Below are 17,765 nucleotides of genomic sequence, written 5' to 3' on the forward strand. Positions count from 1 at the left end.
ATAGTTGCCTGAGTACAGCCATGTTTCAACTCAGTCTTGAGGTCCTGGTTTGTGACATCCGAGTGTCCACCGTTTGCACAACTGAGCACTCTCCTACAGTGTTCCTGAGAGCTCTGGAACACGCCAGAAGAAAAGGCAGCCGACAGAGTTGTTCCAAAGCGGGCATTAGTTTTTCTTCTGCTTATCCAGACGCTCAGATGGGAACAGAGCGCTGTTGGCGTGAGACACCATGGACAGCTCTTCAGGCGCCGTCCGGTTGGCCCTCCTGCTGACAGTCCCGAGCCCTACCCGCCCCCCCCACCCACCCCGGCCGTCAGGCCGGTGGGGGCGACAGGGGGTGGTCCTGACACTCATCTTGGGTACATCAATACCCGGTCCCCAAAGCTTTTCCCCCGAGTCCCTCCCTGGCGCTCACGGGGAGGGTTGGTAAGTTCTGAAAAGCCCCCGCGAGGGGGCCAGGGAGGCCGATCCTCCTCGTCCCCATATCCCCAGTGACCTGCAGCCGCGGCCCCGGCGGCAGGCCGCCTGAGGTGAAGGTCGCTGCGCGTGGAGGAAGCAGGCGGCCCACGGTTTCGGACTCACAGGGAGGTCCGGAGTGGGCGGAGCCTCCCTTCTGACGCCCCGCCTTTCCCCCGAGGGGCGGGCCTTCCGCCCCCGGCCGCGGCGCAATGCGGAAGAGAGGCCTGCTGGAGCGGAAGTGACGCTTCCGGCGGCTGTGGCGGCGGCGGCTGCGGGAGAAGGAGGAGGAGGAGCCGGAGAAAGAGGTGAGCGAGCCGGCGGGGGGCGGGGAGCGGCCGCGGCCAGACCCACCGGCAGCCGGGCGTGCGGGCGGACGCTTCCTGGTCAGCCTCCCCCGCCGCAGCCCGGGCGGGAACGGTGAGGGGCGACCGCGGGCAGCCCAGGCTCGGGAGGGCGGGCGAGGTTGTGAGCAGACTACAGGTTGTGCGGGGCGCTGCGTCGGGCCGGGGGCTGTGGTGACAGCGGCTGTCAGCCAGCCCGCGGGAGAGGAACCAAGTCGGTCTGGGCGCCGGGTCGTCTCTGCTGGCGCATAAAGGGATCGGGCGGCTCGGCGGCTTCGCCCCCCCTGGGACGGAGCTGCTTTCCCGGGCGGTCGTCTGCACGGGATCCCCGAGGATCCCCGGTCGGGTCCGTGTCCCGAGTCGTGACTCTTCCCGGGGGCCATTCATATTTACGGGCTTCCGCCTGCTGTCTCCCCAGCCGGCGGTGGCCTGCGGCCGGGCGGGAGGTGGCGGTAACCTGTGCCGCTTCCCTTGCCCTTCGCTGCCGCCCCCGGGAGAGCCAGTCGTGTCGCGTCGGATAATCCTTTCCCTCCTCCTGCCCCCTAAGGAGCTTTGAACCGGCCTCTTTAACCTTCCCTCCCACCTCCTCTCCTTCCCCCGCAAAGGGACGGCTTGAAGTTCCCGAATCGGTTCCCTTTCAACGTAGTGACAAATCCTGAAGCAGGAAGCTGATAAACAACTCCGAACGAAATACGCTCAAAATCTTTCCTTTTGGTAAACACAAAGTAAACGGAAACTCATCTTAACCAAACCGTTCGTGGGCATAGAGTGTAATTAAGCCTTGTGTTGTTGCCTTGCCGTGAGAATTGGTAGCTTTTCCTCTGGCTTTTTGGTACAATTAAGTGACGGCTTATCTTTTGGAATAAACCATTCGCTCCCTTGAGCTCCGTTTGTTTTGTTGTTTTTTTTTTTTCCACCCCACCCCCCCATCAAAACCTGGCAGGGAGGGACTTCTGGATGCCTTGCAGTCCTTGCTGCAGAAGGAAACGTTAGCTTCATTTGCTTTGCTTGGTTTTCACAGGGCTGCCTCTGAAGAAAGGAGAATGGCGTTCAGCAAAGGATTTCGGATCTATCACAAACTGGATCCTCCACCTTTCAGTCTCATCGTGGAAACCAGGCATAAGGAAGAATGTCTCATGTTCGAGTCTGGGGCCGTAGCTGTGCTTTGTAAGTCGTCTGTTATTAGCCCAGCTGATCAGTATGCCTCTGTTTTGATTTGAAATTATTCAGATTCAACCATTTTTTTAGAGATGACCCTGACAGCCCCTTCGCTGTATTTGGTGGAGCGGAGTATGCCCTTATTTTCTTTTCATTAAACCTTATTTTAAACTTTCGTTTTCTTTTTTTTCCGCCCTCCCCTGCCCCCCCCCCCCGCCCCCCCTTGCAGGTTTCTATTGGGGGTCGGGGGCGAAGTGCAAGTTTGGGCACAGGTTTTTGCTTCCTTGGATTCTTTGCCTCCTCCTAAAAGTAAATCTTTCTTTGCAAAGAAATATTGTCACAGTTCGTATCACATCACATCACCCTGTATAGGCTTGCTTGACATTTTTACTGTAATGAGTAGGATTTCTTTTCTTTTTTTTGGGGGGGGGGGGGCGGGGGGAGAGAGGGGCAGAGGATCCAAAGCAGGCTCTGGGCTGACAGGCTGACAGCAGTGAGCCCTATGGGGGGCTTGAACTCAGGGACCACGAGATCGTGACCTGAGCTGAAGTCCCACACTCAACCGACTGAGCCACCCAGGTGCCCCTGTAATGAACAGGATTTCTTGCATATCAGTTATAGTAATGAATTCCAAGAGTATTTATCTAATGTTTTTGGAGTATCTTTGGTGAGGCCCTTATGTTTTTATTGAGAGAATTGTAAACTTCTAGAATTTCATGTGGGATAATGTGATTGATTTCATGTTATTTAAAAAAATTATTTTCATAAAGAAAAGGACTACTGCCCCACAAGAAAAATAGTAGATTAGTGTGGTCTGGGTTATTTTCTGGGCAAATGGATGAAATTAAAAATAAAAAGACTAATTTGAATATTAATTTTCTTTCTTAATCTGAGATTTTGGCAGAGAACTCCAGGTTGGGGTTACTAGAAATGTGATTCTGTTTTTAAAGTCCTTCTGGTGGTAACTACTTGTTTCTTTGTCATATTTTTGCTTTGTTAGCATTAGTTTAGCTACTGGTCATATTTTTATAAATTAAAAATAGCGTTTGAAAGTCATGCTTAAAAAAAAAGTCCCTAAATATTTTAAACTTTGAAACTTTCTTCAGATTCAGTAAGTGAGCAGCATACATAAGACCCTGCATTTTGCATACAGAGTATTAACCTGTTAAAATGTTAACCTGATCTTAAAACTGTAAAGTAGTAAATTTTATCTTGATTAGAAGAAAGGGTAGTAACATAAAGAAAAGGCTGAGTGGGGCGCCTGGGGGGCTCAGTCGGTTAAGCGTTCGAATTCAACTCAGGTCACGATCTCGCGGTCTGGGAGTTCGAGCCCCGCGTCGGGCTTTGGGCTGATGGCTCAGAGCCTGGAGCCTGCTTCCGATTCTGTGTCTCCCTCTCTCTCTGCCCCTCCCCCGTTCATGCTCTGTCTCTCTCTGTCTCAAAAATAAATAAACGTTAAAAAAAATTAAAAAAAAAAAAAAAAAGGCTGAGCAAAGTATAATGTATGAGAAGTGTATATATTTTTGGTACATATAGTAACATGGTTTGAGTGAGCAGGATAGAGCTATTTGCGTTCTAAGAAAACAAGTCTTAAGATGGGTTATACTTAGTATGGACTTAATTCCTTCTAACTGTTTTTTATATTTAAATAAACTGATATATAACTTGCTATAGTATTAACTGGCATAGCCTTTTTTTTCAGATGACAAATATAGTTCTTTATACTGATGAATTCTTAATTTAAAATATCTGGGGGAAAATGGTTTGGTTTCGTCTTGAACTATTTCTCAACTGTTTGCATGTGGTGGTTTTTTTGGTGATGTCACCTGATTTTCTAATTTGTCTAAATTTACTTATTTTTTATTTTTTAAAAATGTTTATTTATGGGACACCAAGGTGGCTCAGTCGGGTAAGCGTCCGACTTTGGCTCAGGTCATGATCTCAGGGTTCGTGAGTTTGAGCCCTGCCTCAGGCTCTGTGCTGACAGCTTGGAACCTGGAGCCTGTTTCGGATTCTGTGTCTCCCTCTCTCTGCCCCTTCCCTGCTCACGCTCTATCTCTCTCTCTCTCAAAACTAAATAAACATTAAAAAAATGTATGTTTATTTAGTTTTGAGAGATAGAGCGTGAGCAGGGGAGGGGCGGGGTGAGAAAGAGAGACAGAGAGGGAGAAAGAGAGAATTCTAAGGAGGCTCCCTGTCAGCACAGCCCCACATGGGGCTCGAACTCACAAACTGTGAGATCATGACCCGAGCCAAAATCAACAGTCAGATATTAACCAACTGAGCCACTTAGGCGCCGCTAATTTGTCTAAAATTTAAATGTTTCTTCAGTTGTGGTTACTGGTGATAATAGGGAGTTGCATTTTCAGCTACACAGGATGCACTACCCATAGTTACTAGGATTATCGCTTTTATTCTCAGGTAGGAAACCAAAGGATAATCATTCATCCAAACCTCCAGCAGCTTTTATGCCAAATAATGGTTAAGAAAAAGCAAACTTCCTAAACCGTGCATTTTGGCATAAACATTTTAAGGAAAAGAATATTAAGAATATTGTCTTGTGGCGCCTGGGTGGCTCAGTCGGTTAAGCGTCCGACTTCGGCTCAGGTCATGATCTCACAGCTCGTGAGTTCGAGCCCCGCGTCGGGCTCTGTGCTGACAGCTCAGAGCCTGGAGCCTGCTTCAGATTCTGTGTCTCCCTCTGTCTCTGACCCTCCCCCGTTCATGCTCTGTCTCTCTCTGTCTCAAAAGTAAACGTTAAAAAAAAAAAATTAAAAAAAAAAAAAAAAGAATATTGTCTTAACTTTTATTGATTGTATTTCTTTTCATTAGATCTAGACTATATAAGCAATTCTTTTAGAGGGAAAATGAGTTTGAATGTTGCCTTTCCTGGTAAAAGTAGCATAAATGATATATAATTTATTAGATCTGTTCTTAGCTTTCCTACAGTAGACTTTAGAGTAATAGCTTGAAATATTTAATGTTAAGAGCTGACAGACCTTTTAGTATATCCTTTGACTTGTAAAATTAATTTGACATTCAGTTTGGAGCAATACCAAGGTGCATGTTGTGCTGTAGAGTGCTCCGTTTTTAAAATCTCACATTTCTGAAATGCCTGATGTATCCAGGGAACTGCATTTGGAAGATACTGAGTTGTTCTTTTTCTCTTCAGCAGTCCCAGCCCCTTGAATCTCAGTGCAGTCTGCTTATTAATCTGCAAGAAGAAGCTTCTAAAATCACATTCGGTATTAAACCAAAGTGTAACCCCATTTTTCAAGAAGATTAGGTTTAAGTCCTCAACCTGTCCTTCAAGGCCTTCCATAGCTTGGCCCCACCCTGTGTGTCCAGCATGGGTGTGGATCTCGTTTCAGGGGAGACTCTTCTGGTTCCGCAGTGCCTTCCCAAAGTACTGTGCTTGTTCCACCCTTCATCATGCTGTTCCTGCTACATCCTCTTCCCTAGAATGCTCGTCTCCACCTTTGCACTCGAAGCCTGTCATTCTCGCTCCAGTCTTCCTTCCTGAGAATCTGCGCCACCGCCCACTCCATCTCGTTCTTGTCTCTTCCTTTTCGTCATTTCTCTAGAACTCAGTCCGTATCACGGGATAAACCCTTTTTATGCGCTGGCTTGTGGTTCTCCACATGCTTGTATGCAGGTGCTCTTTCTAAAAGCAGGTGGTAAAAGTGACCCTTGCGGGCCTCCGTCATGTACCAAAAGTTTATGATTTCTACAGGCTCTAGTTGTCCTGGCTTTAAAGAGTAAAGTTTAAAAATTTAGACATCTTAGGCAGTACATATCATTGAGGATTGACAATCACTTCGTTGTCTTGGCTTCTGCCAGAAATGCCATGAGATACCCAACATGAAACCTTCCATTTTATATTATTAGCGCAGATCAAAAAATAAGGTGCCAGTGAAAACACAGTAAAAACAGTTTCAGATCATGGATCTTTGTAGGGCCTGAGTGTCCACCAATCCAGCCTCAGGACTCTGTCTTTATGTTGCTAGGCTTTAAAACGTAAATCAGTCATGATGCTGTGACTTAATCGGTGAACCAGTGGTTTTCAGCCCTGTTTGCATATTGTAATCACCTGGCGAGGGGTCATAAATGCTGGTTCCCTGGGCTCCAGCCCCCTAGGGATTCTGACGTGATCAGGTTGGGATGATTATTCTGAGCATAGTTTACGTAGGCTTTAGAGTCATAGTTTATATTTCTGTGCTAGATTATGGGATAACTTTTTAGCTTGCACATTTTATCCGAAGTAACCAGGCGGCCAGAATGTTAATGCTATTATTTCCTATTGATGTCAATATTATAATAACTAGTTGTATAATGTAAATATACTTATATATATTAAGAAGTAGTTTTCTTGAAACGTTCAGCCCGAACCGTAGTGCTAATGCTCCCATAGCCCTTTTAATTATGTGGAACTTCTGTGTCTGGATACTCTACTCTGTAAGGGAAAAACCCATGTCTTGGTAATCTTTGTATCCCTACTGCTTGGTACAGTGTTCCACTCACAGTTACAGAATAAGTGGCTAACGTAGTGCCGTGGGGGGTGGGCCGGGGTGAGGAGGAGATTAACCTAAGCTAGCTTGCAAAGTTCACAAAAGTTTGAAAGTATGGTACCTTTTTTCTCTAAAATTGATTTTTTTTTTTTTTTATCTTTTAAAGAATTGGTGTTTGACTGAACTGCTGATAGAAAAGACATATAGAAGTTATCAGTCCAGAAAGCTGCTTAATTAAGCTAAAATTTGATGTCTGAGGGGCAGTGGTTGAGTGTAGGCAGTAGATTCTCCGTGACTAGTATACTGTGTCTGGACCAGTGTAAGCAGCAAGTCATAACACATTTTTCCTCGGGAATTAATTCAACAAGAGGTTAAAGAGGGATATCTACCAGTTTTGTGTCAGGTTCCGTTTCCCTCTTCTGTCCAGTTACACAGCAGGACTGCCGCACGTCGCCGGTCTGACTGCTAACATGCTCCGCTCTGAATTCACGAACTATCTCGTTGTTTTTCAACCCATCTCGTGCTTCAGCAGAGGGTAAATACTTTACGGTCATAATTGTGTCCTAAGAAAGAAATGCAGAGGAGGTCAGCACACGGGAAATGAAGGATGATTTCTAGAAACAGAAGTTCTGGATCACCTGTTTAGAAGATGGGATGTAAGGTGGTGAGATAAATTCCTAACTCTTAATATTAGAGCTGTTGCTCTTTCAGTATATGCCAGTATAGAAGGAAGGATTCATTGCTTTTATCTGCCTGCTGGTAAGATGATTTTCAGGCTTTCCAAGTCCTTTTGAATCCTGATGGACTCAAATCACGTGCTTCCTAGACAGCAGGGCTGTATCCCTCCATGCTGGACCTGGTTTTACCCCAGCTTGTCCATCTGAGTTTCTTCATTTACCTACTTTTTTTTCTTTTATCACGGAACTATGAACCATAAAACTATAGGACAATATTCTGGAAATCTTTGTCACTGAATGTGGATTACACTGCCTTTTCTGTAAAACTGCGCGCTCTAAAGGAGCGATTATAATGAAATAATAGTTGCCATTTACTGGAAGCTTCCTCTCCCAGTCACAACATCAAGCCAGAGGTTCCTACACGTTATTGTTTTGTGGTGTCTCATTAAGTTTTTCACAGCACCCCTAGGCCACTGTTCTGCTTATGAAATAATTAGGTCCAAATGTTAAATAGTTCTGTCCTAAGAACTCTGGTACCTATTTGAAAAATAATGCAAGTAAATTGGAAATAATTTCTTTCCTTCCTAAATAACCAGTTATTTACTAATGGGATATGTATGTGCCTGTTGAGCATTGAACAGCTTTTCACATCTCAGACTCAGATTGGGCAGCTCCACCCCCGTTTCCGTTCTGCTTCTGCCGTACTTGCCCGAAAACCCAGCCTTACAGAGATAGGACATTATCAAAGGAAGTACGTACTCCACTGTTAATACTCTGAACTACCTCAAGCTAATGGTTTGGGCAGTGCAACAGCTGTTGAGGATCTCTGTGTTTCTTTCGATTTAAAATATCCTGCAGCTCTTACGCGAGTTTGTTGAAGTGTCCTAGAGCATGTCAGCATACGGTTTAGGAGATGTGGTGTTAGACATCCTTTATTTCATTTCATTCCGTGGCTTTTGCTTTTATCTCCCATTTCACGGATGTGGAAACTGAGGCTTGGAGAGGTAGAATAACTGGTCCAACGACACAATCTTACCATTTGATTTTTTCACTTTGTTATTTGCGTTGGGTGGTGGGTAGTATTTTGGGGGCTGGGGGGTGAAGGGCAAAAACAAGGGAGCGCCAGTAGAAGACTTTAAAGTTAAGTGAAATTGATAGCGTTATCTAATGAGGGAAGTGTTAAACTTGCTGTGCTTTTGCCCACAAACTATTGATGTATTAGAGAGGAAACTTGATTTAGAGTTAGGTCATTAAAAATATAAAGTTGCTTTGCTGAGCCAAGTTAAATGTTAGGTTTTAAAATTTTGGACAAGTGTAGTAGGTGGTGATGACAGGCGGCCTGCATAGTTGTTTTGTTTTTGTTTTGTTTTTTATAATTGCCAAAGGCTGGCTGTCAGCATGATTGCCCTTCAGATAAGTTGCAGTATCTTACCTCTTTTTAAGAAGAATTCAAGTTGAGGGAGGAAGTGACTTTTTATAGTTGACTTCTTCTGCCCAGCATGGTGAAATTTAGACTTGTTACATATCACTTTGTGTCAGGGTTGCAAAAATTTATTTTCTTTTTGTAAGTAATTTTGGGAATGTTCCTATTTAATAGATGAGAAAGTAAATAGCAACTTAAATATCTATGCTTCAAACAAACAAACAAAACCTCACTTTAACCTAACTTTTCCATCCTGGGCCAGATAACAGGATTACTTGTTAATGTTGGGCCAAACCAGTAGTTACTAAGTGCTTTCCTTTCTCTACCACTTAACTTTGCTGAGAGGAAATAAAAGGCAAAGCACAGTGTCTCCCTCGTTGAACAGTAAAACTCCATTATGTGATTTTATTATATAATTTCAGGCCCACCAGGTATTCTGACTTGTCTCATAAAATATAATTAGCCCAAGACTATATCAGGCTTTTCGCTTCTGACCGTGATTGTGTGACAGGAACTGGATTTACCCTCTCACCTTAGGTAACAACAACAAAACGAATAAAAGAAAGAAAGAATTTTCAGACATTGAACAATAGGCGGCATGAGACCCTGGTACTCGAGGGCAGGGAAACAAAGAAGGTGAGCCTGACGATTGCTCTAACTGATCACTCTAGCTTACTGCCTTGAGTGCTTCTGGGCTACAGTAGCAGGGAGATGCACCCCAAGAAAGCCTGGCAGTCTCCCTGATTTGAGGAGACAGAGTAGGGAATTTGTGCAAGCCAAGGCAGTGGGAATTCTCAGGCCTGAGTACCAAACAGGAGGTAGCTACACAGAGTTTCAGAGATGTGCACAGGGTTCCACTTGAGATTTCGGCTGATTTGCAGTGCCGGCGTGTGAGGAAACTACCCAAGGCAGGGAAAGAACTACCAAAAAGGAGCAGGAAGAAAAGTTCCTGGACCTCACACAGGGCTCGGAAGAGTTCAGTTGTGAACAGCCAGAACGGGGAAATATTGTAGAACTCTGGGAATTGGGTTGAATACTCAGAAGGGTATATTGCTTCAGTAGTGGGGCCAGGTAGCCCTAGACTAAAGGCCTCTGTGGTCCTATCCGACAAAGCTTAAAACCAAGACCCAAAGGGATCAGATTGTTTCCTATTTAAATAACTTAATTTCCAACCTGTATCCTAGAACAAAGGTTAAGAATACAGGAATTCAAAATATATACCCAGGATTCAACTCTGTAAAATTTACAACGTCTAGCATTCAATTAAAAATTGCCATACATGCAGGGGCACCCAGGTGGCTCAGTCAGTTGAGCATCCGACTGGTAGTTCGTGAGTTAGAGTCCTTCGTCGGGCTCTGTGATGACAGCTCAGAGCCTGGAGCCTGCCTCGGTTTCTGTGACTCCCTCGCTATCTGCCCCTCCCCCTGCTCTCACTCTTGCTCTGTCTCTCAAAAATAAACATTAAAAAAATTTTTTTAACTAAAAAAATGACCATATATACAAAGAACTAGGAAAACATCCTCATAATGAGGAGAAAAGTCAATCTGTAGAAACAGTTGTTAAAATCCATAAACAAGGACATTATAACAGCTATTATAAATATACTCCATATGTCCAAGAAGCAAAGATAAACATGTTAAGGAGAGACATGAGAAATGTGAAAGGCCCAAATCAAATTTACAGAAATGAAACTAACATTATCTGAAATGAAAAAGAAATACACTGATGGGGATTAATAGATTAGACACTGCATAATAAATGATTGCTGAATTTGAAGACCAAATAATAGAAACTACTTAATATGAAACACCGAAAAGACTAGACTACAGAGCCATCAGTAGGTTGGGGAACAAGTTCATATGGGCAATGTATGTGTATAATTGGAAACCTAGAAAGAAGGGGCTGAAGCAGAAAAATATATGAAGAAATAACAGCTGATAATTTTCCAAATTTGATGAAAAGCATAAATCCACAGATCCCAGAAGCTAAATGAGCCCCAAGCGGAAGAAACATGAAGCCGACTACACCCAAATATATAAACACATTGCTTAAAACCAGTGGTATAATACAGCTTTTCTTTGCAATCGGTGCCAACATTTTCAACCATTCTGAGGTGGTAAAGTCTGAATTAGTGAAATTTTATCACTTATGTTTAAACTGTAATTTTGAAAGAAACAAGGAGTAAGGTTGATTAGTGCATTTGGGTTTAGCCTTGTAATTAGAGGTACAGCTTTAAAGATTGCATATCATACTTATATTGGTAACAGTTTATATCTGCTTGAGTTTTTTAATATTTGTAAATAAGAATTTGGGTGTTATCTTTTTCTACTAAAATGGATTTTGCAAGGGTAAGCCATTGTAGTTCCTCCTGTTATGTCACATAATGCAAGCCATGTGTTCACATTGGAGTACATTTCACAGGCACTAAATTACTCACATTGTGAATAAATTTGGTGTTTGGGGAGAGGGATTAACTCTTCTTGTCAGTTGGACACTCTTAGTTTAGGTTGAAAGATATGCCCTTTAAATTCCTGAATGATTTTGAGATAATCAGTAAAGAAGAGAGAAAACAAAATACTCTTCTTTTTCTTTTTTTTAAAAATAATTTATTTTTTAATTTACATCCAGGTTAGTTAGCATATAGTACAGCCATGATTTCAGGAGTAGATATTCCTTAATGCCCCTTACCCATTTAGCCCATCCCCCTCCCACAACTCCTCCAACAACCCTCTGTTTGTTCTCTATATTAGTCTCTTCTGTTTTCTCCCCCTCCCTGTTTTTATATTATTTTTGCTTCCCTTCCCTTATGTTCATCTGTTTTGTCTCTTAAAGTCCTCATATGAGTGAAGTCATATATTTGCCTTTCTCTGACTAATTTCGCTTAGCATAATACCCCCTAGTTCCATCTTTGTAGTTGCAAATGGCAAGATTTTATTCTTTTCGATTGCCGAGTAATACCCCATTGTATATATATACCACATCTTCTTTATCCATTCATCCATCTATCGATGGACATTTGAGCGCTTTCCATACTTGGACTATTGTTGACAGTGCTGCTATGAACATTGGGGTGCATGTTCCCGTTCGAAACAGCACACCTATATCCCTTGGATAAATACCTAGTAGTGAAATTGCTGGGCCATAGAGTAGTTCTATTTTTAATTTTTTGAGGAACCTCCATACTGTTTTCCAGAATGGCTGCACCAGTTGGCATTCCTACCAGCAGTGTAAAAGAGATCCTCTTTTTCCGCATCCTCGCCAACATCTGTTGTTGCCTGAGTTGTTAATGTTAGCCATTCTGACAGGTGTGAGATGATAGCCCATTGTGGTTTTGATTTGTCTTCCCCTGATGATGAGTGATGTTGAGCATTTTTTCATGTGTCTGTTGGCCATCTGGATGTCTTCTTTGGAGAAGTGTCTATTCATGTCTCTTGCCCATTTCTTCCCTGGATTATTTGTTTTTTTGGGTTTTGAGTTTGATAAATTCTTTATAGATTTTGATACTAACCCTTTATCTGATGTGTCATTTGCAAATATCTCTTCCCATTCTGTCGGTTGCCTTTTTAGTTTTGCTGATTGTTTCCTTCACTATGTAGAAGCTTTTTAGCTTGATGAGGTCCCAATAGCTCATTTTTGCTTTTGTTTCCCTTGCCTCCAGAGACGTCTTGTGTAAGAAGTTGTTGTGGCCAAAGTCAAAGAGGTTGTTGCCTGCTTTCTCCCCGAGGATTTTGATGGCTTCCCGTCTTACGTTTAGGTCTTTCATCCATTTTGAGTTTATTTTTGCGTGTGGTGTAAGAAAGTGGTCCAGGTTCATTCTTCTGCATGTCACTGTCCAGCTTTTCCAACACCGTTTGCTGAAAGACTGTGTTTTTTTCCACTGGATATTCTTACCTGCTTTGTCAAAGATAAGTTGGCCATACGTTTGTGGGTCCGTTTCTGGGTTCCCTATTCTGTTCCATTGATCTGAGTGTCTGTTTTTATGCCAGTACCATACTGTCTTGATGATTACAGCTTTGTAATACAGCTTGAAGGCTGGGATTGTGATGCCTCCTGCTTTGGTTTTCTTTTTCAAGATTGCTTTGGCTATTCAGGGTCTTTTCTGGTTCTCTGCAAATTTTAGGATTGTTTGTTCTAGCTCTGTGAAAAATGCTGGTGTTATTTTGATAGGTTGCTCAATATTTATTTTAAAAACTAAATTTATTCATGCATGTAGAAAAATACATAAATCATAAATGTACAACTTGATGAATTATTACAGAGTAAACATATCTATGTTAACACTACCAGGTTGAGCAATCAACATTACTGGCTCTCCAGAAGATTCCCTCACATTCTTCCCCATTATTATCTCTACCATGATTTGCAAAGATAATCACTACCTGACTTCTTACATCATAGATTCACTTTATCTGGTTTTTAACCTAACATAAATGGAATCACTCAATATGTATTCTGTCGGGTCTGACTTCTTTCAATGTTCTGTACAGGAGATCATCCCTGTTGTAGCCTGCGGCAGTTTTCACTACTCTGTAGTATTCCCTGGTGTGAATGTTCCAGTATTCTGTTGACATTTGCTTCTAGTTTTTTCTGTTATGAATGACAGTGGGATGAACATCCTTATCCGTGTCTTTTGGTGCACATATGTACACATCTCTGTTGGATGTATTTTTATGAATGGAATTGCTGGGTCACAGAGTATGTTGCTTGGAGCATTTTTACCTCCACTCCTTCTGCAGGCGAGCCTGTTGGAACCGCCGCTCTCCCCCCAGCAATTTTCAGTTAGGTCCTCCCGTTGTAGTCTGTCAGAATTCCATCACAGTATTCAGTGTCATTTATGAGTTTGCATTTGTATGATCACATAATGGCTATCTTCCTCATAGAAGGTGTTAGGGCACTGACTTTTTTTCCTGTAGAACTTTGCCAGGGTCCTGGTACATAGTCAGCATTCAGGAAATACTTGTCACGTGAATTAGTGAAAGGTTGTTATCGTCTTGAGATGTTGCCGAGATGGGGATTTGTAGTATAGACACAACATTAATTTGGATAGTTTAATGTTTTTCAGCTGGAGTTTTAATATTTTAATTATACAAAGAGAACCTTTTCCTTTTAAAATAACTTCTTTTTACTTCTGTCTTATAAAATGGAAAGTGGCTTTTCTGCCAGGTAGTTCTGTGACCTTGGATGAATCAACTAAACTCGAGCTTTTTTCTTCTGAAAATGAGTAGCTTGGTGTGCGGGATCTCCAGGATCCTCTGACTAGAGAGAGGCCCTCTGGTTCCCCACCACAGTGCTACCTGTATGCAAATGAGCTGACCCAGTGCGTGCAACCACAAGCAAATTGTGATTCTAGAAAGAGCGGACTAACTTGTAATCTTGTTTTCGCATTCTTAATGACTTTCCTTATTTTGGTCTTCTGTATCAGCTGAAGAAAGACCGTCTGTTGCCCATCTGGAAGGTTTGAGCCACAGCGGAATGTTAACATTGGGTAGCAGGCCCTTCATTAGGTAGCTTATTTGTTTGGTTTGTAGTATTGTCATTATCAGAAGTTAGAGAAATTTACATTTAAATTTAATCCTCAGAGTACCATTTCAGTTTAAAACAAATGACTGTGAAGTCATCCGGTGATCTTAGGTAATAAGTTGATTTGGTTTCTTTCTGTCGAGCTGGAGAAGTGATCACCGCGCGACAATTATTCTCTGTTGAAGAAGCCCCTGTTTCAAAGAGTTGCAACTCATGAAAATCAAGATACAGGTGTATGATTATGTCTTAATCTGACTTTCGATAGTCTGATCCAATGCTTCATTATGTGCCTGAAATCCTAATGCGAGAAGGGAGGGTGTAATACGAATAATGCTGAATAATGCCAGTTACAACATACGATACAGTGCTACGAGAGTAAGTCACCCTGGCAAAAGAGGGTGCCAAGTAATGTGAGAGAGGACAGTTGGTATGTTAAATTTTGATAGGGAACAATTGGATTTACACCCTTGAGTGTTTTCTGTAGTCTATAAATAGATCATCTCTACAGCTTCTATTTTCATTACTTTCCTGTGGCTTCAGTAGGGAACGTAGGTTAGGCCGCTTTCAGTCCGGAAGGCGTTCAGTGGAAAGAACCTTGAAAGCGAGCCCCGAGGCAAAATAACAAATGAGTTAAGGTGTCTGAGTGGCGTTGTTGCGTATCACTACCTCGTGGCTTAATGTAGGTTTAAATAGTTCTTAACCTCTTCTGTGATGAGCAAAGGCAAGCATATTATTTTCCAAGGCTGTTTTCAACAGAGTAGGATATTAAAGCTAAGTTATTTAGGATGAACGTGAGGTCAATATTTATGACAGAGTACAGCAATACTTATACCCTTCCCGGGGTCTCCATTCCGGAATTGCCAAGTCTTCTTTTCCAATTTGTTGTAGATTTGTCATTTGATGATCTTATGATGGCCTTTGAGTGGACTACGGGGCCGTTCTAAAGACAGTAGGATTTACTGCCTCCTTTCAAGTTATAAAAGTCTAAATGCCCATTGAACTTTTGACTGATCTACCTCGGGTCTAGGGTAGTGGGAGAAAGTACCTCTCAAATTACTTAGAATTCCAGTAGCCTCCGCTGTCACTGACAGCCCATGGTTATCTTGTTTTTCTCTTCTTTCTGAACTTATCCAGTATGCCAAAGAATGTTATCAGGATAAGCTTTTTTTATCATTTTATTTTGGGAAGTATCAACTGTACATCAAAGAAGGGAGAATGGTGTCATTGACTCTCATGTATTTGTCACCCAGCCTCAATGATTATGTCATGGACGCTTGTGTTTATCTGTGTCCCTATCCACTATTTCCCCCTCCCCATTTATTTTGAAGTAAATCCTGGATATCATGTCATTTCATCCTTAAATATTTTCATGAGAAAACATGTTTATGATATGTATTTTATTTTGCTTTAAATTCTATTCTGTGACCTTATTCATGAATTCACATATTCACTAGGATTAGAATCAGAGAGGGGTGCCTGGGTGGCTCAGTCGGCTAAGCATCCGACTCCTGGTTTTGGCTCAAGTCGTGATCTCATGGTTCGTGAGTTCAAGCCCCTTTTCCGCCTCTGCACTGAAGATGCAGAGCCTGCTTGGGATTCTCTCTCTCCCTCTCTCTAAACCCCTCTCCCACCTTCTCTCTCTCTCAAAATAAATAAACATTAAAAAAAATTAAAAAATAGGGGCACCTGGGTGTCTCAGTCTGTTAAGCATCAGACTTCAGCTCAGGTCATGATCTCGTGGTTTCTAAGTTCCAGCCCTGCATTGGGCTCGACTGACATATGGATATGTTTAAAAATATAATTCTAGATTTATGCCTAAGATAGCTCTGTGTTCCCAGAAAATGATGTTCACATTAGATGGAAAATTAAGAAAAAATTGAAGGCACAAGCGAAAAGCAGTGTCGAATATGACAGGGAAGAAGAGTTTTTCTCTTTGAAATAAGCTGTTGAGGGAGTTAGGTACTATTGACCCCTGAGGTGTGAATAGCAGTTAACCTCCGGAGTCAGGCTTTGCCTTACTTTACACGTTTGACAGATGAGCTAAAGGGGTGCAGGCCTCCTTACCTGAGCTGAACTTGCTAAAGGCCTTGATGGGTGGCTAAAAATCGGTAACTTGTAAAAAGAAAGGTTCGTTTTCCTAGCATCTTGTTTGCTTAACAACATCAACATGAACAGGAGAGAGAGAGAAAAGAAAACCACAGAGCAGTCTGTTCCGCTCATTGAAAGCACAGTGGACACGTTGAAAGACAGCACTAGCAAGGAGTAACCTGGACTCCTGTTATCAGTGTCTCCCCTGAACTTTCATTTCCTCTCATTCTTTCACTCTGTTTTCCTCGGGGCTCTCCATGCATCCTTAATAAACTCCACTAGGTTAAACCGTGTTTAGAAATCGTAGGGCGTGTGGGTGGCTCAGTCGGTTGGGCGTCCAACTTCAGCTCAGGTCGTGATCTCACCGTTTGTGAGTTCGAGCCTCACGTCGGACTCTGTGCTGACAGCTCAGAGCCTGGAGCTACTTCGGGATACTGTGTCTCCCCTTCTCTCTGCCCCTCTCCCGCTTGCACTCTGTCTCTCTTTCTCTCAAAAATAAATAAACTCAAAAAAAAAAAATTAGAAAAAATAAACCCTGGCTAGAAATCATGGGGCGCCTTGGTGGCTCAGTCGGTTAAGCATCTATGACTCTTGATTTCGGCTCAGGCCATGGTCTCACAGTCTTGAGATAGAGCCCCACGTTGGGCTCTGCACTGGCAGCACAGGACCTGCCTGGGATTCTCTTCCTCCTTGTCTGTCTGTCTGTCTGTCTGTCTCTCTCAAAATAAAATCAATAAACTTAAAAAGAAAAAGAGAGCAGTTAACGATGCCTGTCTTCCCCACCTCCCCACTCCCATCCTCATGCCACCATAAACGTCCAGAGCATTCAGATGCTACTGATGGTAAGGTTAAATGTCTGTCTTTTTATGTATAATTTTAAAACTAACAGAACATTCCCTTTTGTGCTGCAACCTGTCAATTTGTTTTTGTCTCTGAGACGCATACTTAACAGTTGAGCGTTCGGCATCTCTGGTTAGGTTGGTAATTTGTTGAGATGAAAAGAAACGAGACCATTTCCCTGGCTGTGAGTATACAAGTGAATGCACTATGAAATAATGAGAAGGAAGATTTACTTCCAGCACGATCGGGGAAAGCTTTAGGAAGGAAGAGGCATTTTAGTGAGGTATTGACGGATGGGGAATGTTTGGAAATGCAAAGATGACTCAGCGGTGTTCCAGACGGAAAGAACACTGTGAACAAAGGGGAAGAGGGAAAAGAATGTGGAGCACATCAGGAGTCACCCGTTATTCATTTTTTATTCGTTTTGACTGCGGTGTGGGCTGCAAGGGGAGAGCGTTAGGGAAAAGGAAAGACGGGGATGAATGAGTAAACTCTTGTAAATTCCGTGTTTTATCTAAAGATCATAGGCATTATTTGAAAGCAGTACGGCTTTTTTATTTTAAATAATCCCTTCTAGTGGAAGATTCTCAAATTATTTTCTAGAATTAAAAATTAGCAGAGAAATAAGATAATAATTTAAGTCTCTCCCTCTTACCTCATGTATTTCTCTATATTTCATGGGGTTTCATAAAATGAGGGAAAATTTTCCCTGTTAAAAAGTGTATGGTCAGGGGATAACATGGTGCTATAA

General features: G+C 42.6%; 1 protein-coding gene across 11 annotated transcripts in view; it reads left to right on the forward strand.

Annotated features, from left to right (window-relative positions):
* The first annotated feature begins 663 nt into the window (after positions 1–663).
* Positions 664–17,765, forward strand: part of SYNJ1 (synaptojanin 1) — a 91,446-nt gene continuing 74,344 nt past the window's right edge. For 10 of the 11 annotated variants that reach the window (XM_078452830.2, XM_078452833.2, XM_078452834.2 and 7 more), the window contains exons 1-2: positions 771–876; positions 1,822–1,967. In XM_078452830.2, the coding sequence (XP_078308956.2) occupies positions 1,844–1,967 (124 nt within the window). In that variant the 5' untranslated portion in view covers positions 771–876; positions 1,822–1,843. The other variant, XM_078452837.2, reaches the window with a different exon arrangement.

Source organism: Panthera onca, chromosome C2 (assembly GCF_046562875.1).
Source record: "Panthera onca isolate mPanOnc1 chromosome C2, mPanOnc1 haplotype 2, whole genome shotgun sequence".
Lineage (NCBI taxonomy): Eukaryota > Metazoa > Chordata > Mammalia > Carnivora > Felidae > Panthera > Panthera onca.